This window comes from Littorina saxatilis, linkage group LG2, assembly GCF_037325665.1.
Source record: "Littorina saxatilis isolate snail1 linkage group LG2, US_GU_Lsax_2.0, whole genome shotgun sequence".
Lineage (NCBI taxonomy): Eukaryota > Metazoa > Mollusca > Gastropoda > Littorinimorpha > Littorinidae > Littorina > Littorina saxatilis.
In genome coordinates this window covers 34,037,786-34,048,390 of record NC_090246.1, presented here as the reverse complement: position 1 = coordinate 34,048,390, position 10,605 = coordinate 34,037,786, and the positions used below count along the sequence as shown (strand labels likewise).

The following is a 10,605-nucleotide window of genomic DNA, read 5'->3' as shown; positions in this document are numbered from 1 at the left end:
ATGTCTTCATGCAACTCAAATGCATACTCATACCCACACACAGTCATGCATACTAATTCTGTTTCTGAGACTCTTTCTGTTGAAAAAGAGATAAACTCGTTTTATTGGTTCTTCAAACTCACAAGCACATTTCACTACATGTACTTTCTTTCATAAATAATACAAGTCTGAAGAACTCAACATTTTACACTTTAGACTCAACATTCCTCAGAACATTCACAACAGTTGTCTAGTCTACATTTTCATGGGGACATTTTGATATTCCTCAAATACAGTTGTCATGCCAATAATGCAACATTGTCAGCATATATGATATAACAATTACATTCATGTACTTCACAAAACGGTTAACATTCACATATTTACAGATAAGCCTGGCACACACACACACACACACACACACACACACACACACACACACACACACACACACTCTCTCTCTTTCTCACCCTATATCTCTCACCCTCTCTCTCTTGTTAAAAACTCATATAATCAGATGTAAGAGTTACTACAACAGACAATCTTTCACTATTTGTGGCAAGTTAGAAACAATGTAACTATCAGAAACAGTATGGTGAGAATTACAACCCAAACTACAGAAATGTAAATGCCAAAAGGGTTGTTTTTGTTACTTGATTTACTGATGGGCATTACTAGTTACTGTATCTATTGTCCACGCACACACACACACACACACACACACACACACACACACACACACACACACACACACACACGATTGTCACAGGCAACACATTTACTTCAAATACATACGCATAATCTCAAACTTTAAGACAAAAACCTAGGCTAAGCTCAGCTGTTTATGCCCAACAGTTCAATCCAAAGCAATGTACATTCTCACATAACACTCATCTCGCCCGATGTTCAAATTAAAAAAAATAATGCCTGTGTTCAGTTTGAAAAGGCCACCTGTAATCTTCTTATTTGGATAACAGTCACCTTTTCTGTACCAATGTTAATGCGGGCATACTCAACAATAATAAAAACAAAACATGTCATCTCTATATGTTGACTTGCAGCTGATGAAAAGCTCAAGTATATAATGCCCTTTAACAGTAATCAACAAGAGAATTCAGACAAGAGGCAGACACAACACTACCTTGAACAATTACCTGCTCAATCCGTAATAATAACAGACCCAAATAGTCTGCCAAGATAAATAATAGAGCTTGCAGGAAGCCACACAGATCCATTTGTCTCTGTCAACTTCTCTGGAATGGACTAATCTCACAGAGTTCACATAACCTCCAGTTTTCATTCTCTTTCTCTTATTGTTTCACATACTCACCAGCTGTCATGCTCACCAATGCCGGTTTTGACTTAAATGTGGAATTAATGTAATTACCGCTGCAAGTCACTCAGCTAGCACCAAACCCAGAAGCACTGGAAAACAACCTTATATATGTACAATCACCAAGCTGTCTGCAACATTTTAAATATGCTCAGCTCAACACAACACTTACCAAATCTGTCAAAGAACAATTCATGTATCGATTGAACATTGAATTTCCCTTCTTTGAGCCATGTGACGTCAGAGGCCGACAAAACTTCATATCTAGGCGGCCAGCCGAGACTACAAAATAGTGCATGTTTGTGTGCGTTCAGTCATGAGCACTGAAAGAAATTCTTACCAGAATCGATCGATACATAAATGTTATTTGTATTTTTGACCCAAATATGACATTATACACAGATCTCGACAGTCATTGTTCAGCGGTCTCGGAGGAACACCGACTGTCTCGATCTGTGTAAAATGTCATATTTTGGTCAAAAATACAAATAACGTATAGTGTGTGATAGATACACCAAGAGAATGTCACTCACAATAGCTGCTCACAAGTCTGCAGCTTTTCCGTTTTGTCACGAGAGGGTAAATGCACACACGCCAGCATAAATTCAGGTCACCACCATAACTACATGTACCATGAGTGCTTTCCAGCCATGTTTTGGGGGGCATTAAACCGCCATGATGAAACGTCAACCCAGACGAGAGGGTAAACAAACCAGCTTGAATATTTGATTTCAGGTCACCACAATAACTATCATGAGTGCTGTCCAGAAAACAAGCAAGCAGAAGCACCGTACACTGAACAGAGAGAACGATTCTGGTCATTGAAATGTAGGCTCTCACTTTGCATGGCAATTCTCTGGTAACAGATGACATGAGTCCCTGGAGTAAGATGGTAGACTTCTCACTGGATAACACCACGTTGCTTTCATCTGACATTTTTGTCACTATCCACAAAGATTGAGAAGAATGATGACAAGAACAGAGGTACAGTGGGACCCGCCTTTCAAGACCCCTCCAATTTAACTCTTTGTCTCCCACATCGATTCATGCCGTCTCCTACGCAGTTTCTATTGTGATTTAACTGAAAGATCTAATGAAGCAAGTCTTTCTCTCATCTGCTCAAGCCAAACTCTCAGATTTTGTTAGGTCTTTAAAGGACGGTTCCGCTGTATCTACAATGCTGGCTGCAATGCCATGTTATAGCCGTGTTTTTGTGTGGGTATCAATATGTTACTGAACCACCAAGCCGACTACTGTTGATCTGGTGGTAGGAACAAATGTTGTTCCATGTCAACAAAGATTCAAGCGATATATGAAAATATAAGGGGGGCAAGGTGGCCAAGTGGAATACACCATGCTAACTGCAATATGCCATGTTCCAATCATGCTTCTGTGGGCATCAAAACGTCACTGACCCGGCAGGCAGACTACTGTTGATCTGACGATAGTAGCGAATGTCGTTGGTGAAGCGTTGAACACTCTGTGTAAATGACGGCAGATCCTGTGCAACAAAAGAGGAGAGATCTTGAGAACATGCAATACAGAGCGCACAGGTGACATGCAGGTAGAGTTCAAATGATTCCATGAAGGGAGGTAAGTGATGAAAGAAGCATCGCAAGGGCATTAGAAAACAATCTATCAATTTCAAACTCTCAAACCAAGTCTGGATACCCCTTTTGTAGGTGAAAACAATGCTTTCATGCATGCCCTTTCATGTCAGCGCACACACACACGCTCGGACAAACACATCCACACACACACTTAATTCCCTTCTGACACGCATAAATCATTCTAGCTCATTCAAAATTACCTTAACTTCCCACATCAAATTGAAACAAAGCCCTAAAACTTAAAACAACATAAACCTTCAGAGAAAAAGCCAGCAAACATACACAAAATAATACACTTTTCAAAATCTCTTTTAAATCTAAAGACGCTAGGTTTCACCTCTTCCTGCTTGAAGTTCTGCACCAGCACACCTCGCTGGTTGCCGTCGAGACCATCCATGCTCTGCAGAAAGTGGGGAAGGAACTTGGTGTAGAAGAGGTTAAAGTTGACCACGGCCATGTTGTAGATGGTGATGACGACATCGTCCTGCAGCAGGTCATGTGACTTGTGCACCAGCACCTGCATCAGCACCGTCATGAACTCCCACAGCATCGTCTCTCGGAACGCAGGCTGCAAGAGTTGGGAAGACAAGACTGTAGTGCTGCTGTGAACAGCAATAGCAACAGTCTGGAAGTTTTTCTTTGCAGGTACTTAGTTGGTGTGTGTGTGTGTGTGTGTGTGTGTGTGTGTGGGTGCGTGTGTGCGTGTGTGCGTGGGTGCGTGCGTGCTCAATTGTTCAATATCACACTGGACCCCCCCCCCCTCCTGTTTTTAAAGATCTTGCTTTTTATCTAAGTTTCTGTTCATTACCATCCTGAATTAACCTCCAATTTTAAAGCATCCATCCTTTAAATGACCTGGTTTTCTCAAATTTCTTCAATTCTCAAAATGGGGATTGCAGACACCAGAATAGAAAATGGCAAGATTCAAATTAAAAAAAATTTTTTTTTTTAAAGTGCATAGATTTTCTTCAATCAATCAATCAATATGAGGCTGATATCGCGCGTATTCCGTGGGTACAGTTCTAAGCGCAGGGATTTTTTTTTATTTATTTTTTTTATTTTATGCAATTTATATCGCGCACATATTCAAGGCGCAGGGATTTATTTATGCCGTGTGAGATGGAATTATTTTTTTTACACAATACATCACGCATTCACATCGGCCAGCAGATCGCAGCCATTTCGGCGCATATCCTACTTTTCACGGCCTATTATTCCAAGTCACACGGGTATTTTGGTGAACATTTTTATCTATGCCTATACAATTTTGCCAGGAAAGACCCTTTTGTCAATCGTGGGATCTTTAACGTGCACACCCCAATGTAGTGTACACGAAGGGACCTCGGTTTTTCGTCTCATCCGAAAGACTATCACACATGACCATGGTGCTGTTTACTGGAGGAATTCTCCTAAAAGGAGCAACAAATAAAGCAATCAGAATTGGAAAAGTCTTCACCTTGCCATACAACTTCCACTTGTAGTTGAGTGCCTCCAGAGATTCTAGATTCTGCCTGAAGATGGCAATGTCTGGCTGCAGAAATGACTGTCCATAAGCCTGGAATTGAATCCAACATAATGAGTTACTAACCTCCCTAAAAAAAGACACACAAAAACCATACTACAGTGGTACCTGTGATGTGAGGCCCCTCCATTGAGGACACACCTCCAAATACTGGACACCCTCTGTTGTCCCTTGGACTACTTTCTTGATCAAAATATATCTGTCATGACATTGACACTGGTCACCTATGATACTGGATACTTTCTGCATGTCCCCAGGCGGTTCCTTCATCGCAGTTGCCACTGTACTAATGTCACTACAAAAAATACATACCAGAAGAATTAATGAGGCTACATAAAAATCTGTTTGAGTAATTCAATTTCCTCTTTCAGGGCATTTTCTCTTTTCTCCACTGCTTTGGCTTTAATGACATATTTCTTGCATCCTCATGACTCTAGCTGCTATTTCTGTGACACTTTCATCTACCACATTCATTTTAAAGGCTTCAGAATCTAATATAGTCTTTTATTCCTCCAACCCCAAGGCCCCTTCAAATCTTCCCCATCTCTTTTATCTTTTCTTGTTTTTAAAAAAGCAGAGCACCAGTGAAAATCAAATTCTTTCTCCAGAGTCCCAAAAGTTGTGTGCATAATCAGAATAAAAAGTCAGGACGGGTTCTTGTATGGAACATTTCAAGACCAACAGGTTGAAGTTTTAGGATTGTCATTCCGTGTCATTCCTTGAAATTTCAAAAAAACCAAAAAAACATTCTGCAGTGTTTCTTAATTCTTGATTTATGAACATTAGCAAACCAATTGTTTCTGATTATTTTTCAACCCGTAATCGAACCTGAAATATGGAAGAGAGTTCAGCGAAGTGTTCCACCACAGCGTCGCCACGTTTCTGCATGGAGGTGAGGATGTTGCTGGGGAAGAAGTAGCGCCAGTTGTTGACCACCAGCGTGTGCAGCAGTTCATACAGCGAACTCTTGATGTCTGGGGAGGGGCGCTGAAACAACATCACTTGGTTAGATCTAGTCGCTGATACATCACTTGGTTAGATCTAGTCGCTGAAACAACATCACTTGGTTAGATCTAGTGGCTGAAACAACATCACTTGGTTAGATCTATTCGCTGAAACAACATCACTTGGTTAGATCTATTCGCTGAAACAACATCACTTGGTTAGATCTAGTCGCTGAAACAACATCACTTGGTTAGATCTAGTCGCTGAAACAACATCACTTGGTTAGATCTAGTCGCTGAAACAACGAATCACTTGGTAGATCTAGTCTTTGTGTTTCCTCAAACTATTTCGCTGCCTGCAATTTCAGACTGAGTTACAGTCAGAACAGTTCTTTTCTTTCTTTGTTTATTTGGTGTTTAACGTCGTTTTCAACCACGAAGGTTATATCGCGACGGGGAAAGGGGGGAGATGGGATATAGCCACTTGTCAATTGTTTCTTGTTCACAAAAGCACTAATCAAAAATTTGCTCCAGGGGCTTGCAACGTAGTACAATGTATTACCTTACTGGGAGAATGCAAGTTTCCAGTACAAAGGACTTAACATTTCTTACATACTGCTTGACTAAAATCTTTACAAAAAATTGACTATATTCTAAACAAGAAACACTTAACAAGGGTAAAAAGAGAAACAGAATCCGTTAGTCGCCTCTTACGACATGCTGGGGAGCATCGGGTAAATTCTTCCCCCTAACCCGTGGGGGGTGTCAGAACAGTACTACAGGGGAACCCCACTTTTAAGACCTCCCAAGTTAAGACTCCCTCCCTTTTAAGGCCTGATTTTCTCCAATTGTTGGAGGTCTTAAAAGGGGGATTCCACTCTACCACACTTGTTCCAGCCTGACAACATAGCAATGGGAACGACCCCAAGACAGACTTCAAAACTCAATCGAAAATGAGGGGTCTTGCACAGCTGATATTTACCAGATGCCCTGACCATACAATGAGTTACACAATCTTCAGATTTAAGATTATATAATCTCCTGAGTCATGCCTCCAATGTTTAACCCCTTCACTGCCCAGCACGTACCAGGTACGTGGTCATGTTTGGTTTGTCATACGCCCATACACGTACCTAGTACGTGGCATTTACATCAGCACTTTTCAGGACATTTGTGAAAACTAAATGTGAGGTAACCACTGTCCAACTTCTTGTAGGGGTTTAAACACAGTTCTTTCCCATTGACCGTTCAGATAAGTTAGTACCACGTGGTAAAAACTTTTTTAGAAGTTTTTTCCGATCTATAAGATTCAAAATGGCGGCCGAAAGTCGGACATCAACTTGTAGACCTGTTTTCAAATGATACAGTGTTCTGGAAGCTCTACAAGAAGTGATTTATGGATTACCACACAAAAGAATACTGTTATGGGCTGTGATGTGAGTACCTGATGTTTGACACCCGTTTTAGCTGTGTTTTCTGCGGTTTTACGTGCTGCAGTGTGTGTGTGTAAGTTTGGAAACTGTAATTTTTGACAAAAATGGTCATTATATCGATTTTTACTATAACAATCACAAACAAAGTCCAATGATCATGTTATCACATAATAGCCAAGGGTGTAAGCAAACCACATGCCAAAGATCTAAGAGATATCTCAATAAATAATTGAGCAATGAACAGATTAGTGAACCTACCGAAGAAAGCGAAATTTGCCCTGGCGCACAGCAATACCAAAATGCTGTTATACTGTGGCAGTGAAGGGGTTAAGTGGCGGGATGGTGAGTAAACAACTGTAAGTACCCATACTGTTAAACACCCACATTATTAAAAAGTTGTATTGAGCTTAGAATCTGACGGACTGTGTGACTCAGATCATGCCAAACTGGTGAGCGCAGGCCTCTGAACTTCCAGCATTGACAGAGAGTTCATGTGCCTGATATTGGTCCATGCTGTACGCGCTGGTAAATGAGCTAACTGCACTGGACAGGCAAGAAAAGTGGGTGGTGAACTCACAGGCGATATGATGGGGTAGATCTGCTCCATGCAGATGTTGATGATGCGCGGCAGGAAGGCTTTGAAGGCTGAGCCTGGCTCCACCACTATCAACTCCAGTAGCTTCAAAAACCTGCACAGGACCATCATTTCAGTTTAGAGTTGAAGCGATTCTATCACAGCACGAGATTTAAGCACGCCGATTCATACTAATTACTATCAATGAACATACACCTGGGTTTGTTATGAATTAGTTCAACAGGAAGGTTAACACTGTGACACATTTGTGACACAAGGCTAACAAAAACATGAAAAAGAAAACGTCCACCACTAAAGCCTCACTTACTTTTCAATCACCCTGAATGACACTCCTGTCTCCTGATGAATTGTTTCTGCTAACAGCTCCCTGTCAGCAAAGCGAAACAAAGTATAGTAAGTGCACAGTGTGTTGACTATTTTCAGTGTTAATCTAGAAGAACATAAAAATGGAATAAATATTTTTTTAAACACACACAATAACACACACACACAAAACAAATAACTACACATTCACCTAAACAGTGTGCTGCAGGAATTTCACTCAGAAAATGTAAAACAAAACTTCATCTGCAAGCATGTGCATGCACACACTGTCTATCCCCTTCCTCCCCTTCCTTCCCTTTCTCAACCACTGAGGATTACATACACACAAACAAAGCATGAGTTTACCTTGTAAACAGGTTCATAAATGTGTGGATTGTCTGCTCCGTGAAGGGGACGCCCATCTGAACACGCAGCCCTTGGAAGAGGGCCAGGAAGAAACCCATGATGTTGTCAACAATATCTGTCAAGAAAACATCACAACTGCTAACAAGTTCCACAGACATATGCCAGTAAAGCCTCAAATGAACTTGGCTAAGTCAACTACATGAAGTATACTTCCTTCGCGAAGCTGGCCGCACGGAGCTTTAGCACTGAGTTTTCAGTAAAAAGACTTTGCGTAGTCTTCGCAAAGTCAAGTTTGGGCTCAGACAGGCGCAGTGGCGTGGTAGTAAGACGTTGGCCTCCTAATCGGGAGGTCGTGAGTTCGAATCCCGGTCGCTGCTGCCTAGTGGGTTAAGAGTGGAGATTTTTCCGATCTCCCAGGTCAACTTAATATGTGCAGACCTGCTAGTGACTTAACCCCCTTCGTGTGTACACGCAAGCACAAGACCAAGTGCGCACGGAAAAGATCCTGTAATCCATGTCAGAGTTGGGTGGGGTATAGAAACACGAAAATACCCAGCATGCCTCCCCCAAATTGACGTATGCTGCCTGAATGGCGGGGTGAAAACGGTCATACACGTAAAAATCCACTCGTGCTAAAAACATGAGTGAACGTGGGAGTCTAAGCCCATGAACGAAGAAGAGGTTTGTGCTCAATGAAGGACTGCCTTAACAAACAAACAAAACAAACAACACAAAATTGAGTAGGGCTTAGGTGCACAGGTTTGGCCTTTTCATGCTCCTCTTTAACCCTTCGCATTTAATCTTCCAATTTTAAATGACCTAAAAAAAGAAACTCTACACTCAAAAACCAAAAATATATATCTCAAAACATCACAAACTCCAATCTCATTCTTCTTCTTCTTCTTCTGCGTTCGTCGGCTGAAACTCCCACGTACACTCGTGTTTTTGCACGAGTGGAATTTTACATGTATGACCGTTTTTTTACCCCGCCATTTAGCCAGCCATACGCCGTTTTTCGGAGGAAGCATGCTGGGTATTTTCGTGTTTCTATAACCCACCGAACTCTGACATGGATTACAGGATTTCCTCGCGCCCCCTAATTGGCGTAGAGGCGCGTCCCCCGGGTGGTGGATGGGGGAGCCTTCTCTACTAACTTCTGAGAGAAGGTCGCATCACTCTCGATGCCGTGAACCTAATTAGGATCTTTTTCTTGTTTCTTTATTTCTGCCTCCCCAAAGTCCTTTTACTTTCCTTTTCTCACCCATAAAATTCTTCACTTATTACCCTTGTTAAGTGGTTCTTGTATAGAATGTGGTCAATGTTTGTGGGGATTTTGGTCAGGCGGTGTGTAAGAAGTGTTTGGTCCTTTGTGCTGGAAACTTGCATTCTCCCAGTAGGGTCATGTATTGTACTACGTTGCGGGCCCCTGGAGCAATTTTTTGATTGGTACTTTTGTGAACAGGAAACACTTAACAAGTGGCTCTATCCCGTCTCCCCCCTTTCCCCTATCCCATCTCCCCCCTTTCCCTCGTCGTGATATAACCTTCGTGGTTGAAAATGACGTTAAACACCAAATAAAGAAAGAAAGAAATTACAGGATTTTTTTGTGTGCACTTGGTCTTGTGCTTGCGTGTACACACGGGGGTGTTCGGACACCGAGGAGAGTCTGCACACAAAGTTAACTTGACTCTTGAGAAATAAATCTCTCGCCAAACGTGGGGGCGAACTCACGCTGACAGCGGCCAACTGGATACAAATCCAGCGCGCTACCATCTGAGCTACATCCCCGCCCAATCTCATTCTAATCACCTCCATTTCTCAAAGCAAAATCATCAAATGCCTAAATGCACAGTGCAGAATAAAGCTGCACAATCACAACATAAAATCAAACCATAAACTCTGAATTCCACAGAGAGTTTTATTCAACACCGTGTAACCCTCACCTATCTGACCGATGTATATAGAGAAGATGGCCAGCGTGGTCTGTATGACGGGCGACAGGGATGTGTAGAGCAGCTGCCTGGTGCGCACAACCTCTCCCGCTATGGACTCGATCCAGTCTTGACTCACTCTCAGCACACGGCGTATCACAGCTTTGGCTACAGAATCACAACACAAAACATCATGGATGAGAACTCAAAGCAATTCTTCATCCTCTTCTTTGTTCATGGGCTGAAACTCCCACGTTCACTCGTGTTTTCGCATGAGTGGGTTTTTACGTGTATGCCTGTTTTTCCCCCACCATTCAGGCAGCCATACGCCGCTTTCAGGGGAAAAGCAGTTCAAAATGTTGTGCAAAGAAATTTAAAAGGAGTCTCTCACTCTCTGATGGAGCAAGGAGTGCAGTCCAATCCACTAACATTAACAACCAAGTAAACATTCACATTTTCGCTCACTACAAAGGTAATTCAGCCTGCTCTTTTGCGCCTTCAAATCTGAGTGATGGTAGATATAGATTATCCCAATAATTGGAGGGGGAATTCTGCTACCAGTTCAAAGACACCACTGTTATGTTATGTA

The 10,605-nt window shown here is 42.0% G+C and overlaps 1 protein-coding gene across 1 annotated transcript in view; it reads right to left on the bottom strand.

Annotated features, from left to right (window-relative positions):
- Positions 1-62: 62 nt before the first annotated feature.
- The window catches only part of LOC138958818 (exportin-6-like), a 30,266-nt gene continuing 19,723 nt past the window's right edge, over positions 63-10,605 (bottom strand). The window contains exons 18-25 of the mRNA XM_070330114.1: positions 10,029-10,184; positions 8,086-8,200; positions 7,724-7,783; positions 7,399-7,510; positions 5,273-5,431; positions 4,379-4,477; positions 3,260-3,490; positions 63-2,813 (exon numbers count right to left, since the gene is read on the bottom strand). Of these exons, the coding sequence (XP_070186215.1) occupies positions 2,712-2,813; positions 3,260-3,490; positions 4,379-4,477; positions 5,273-5,431; positions 7,399-7,510; positions 7,724-7,783; positions 8,086-8,200; positions 10,029-10,184 (1,034 nt within the window). The 3' untranslated portion in view covers positions 63-2,711. The remainder of the gene's footprint in view (positions 2,814-3,259; positions 3,491-4,378; positions 4,478-5,272; positions 5,432-7,398; positions 7,511-7,723; positions 7,784-8,085; positions 8,201-10,028; positions 10,185-10,605) is intronic.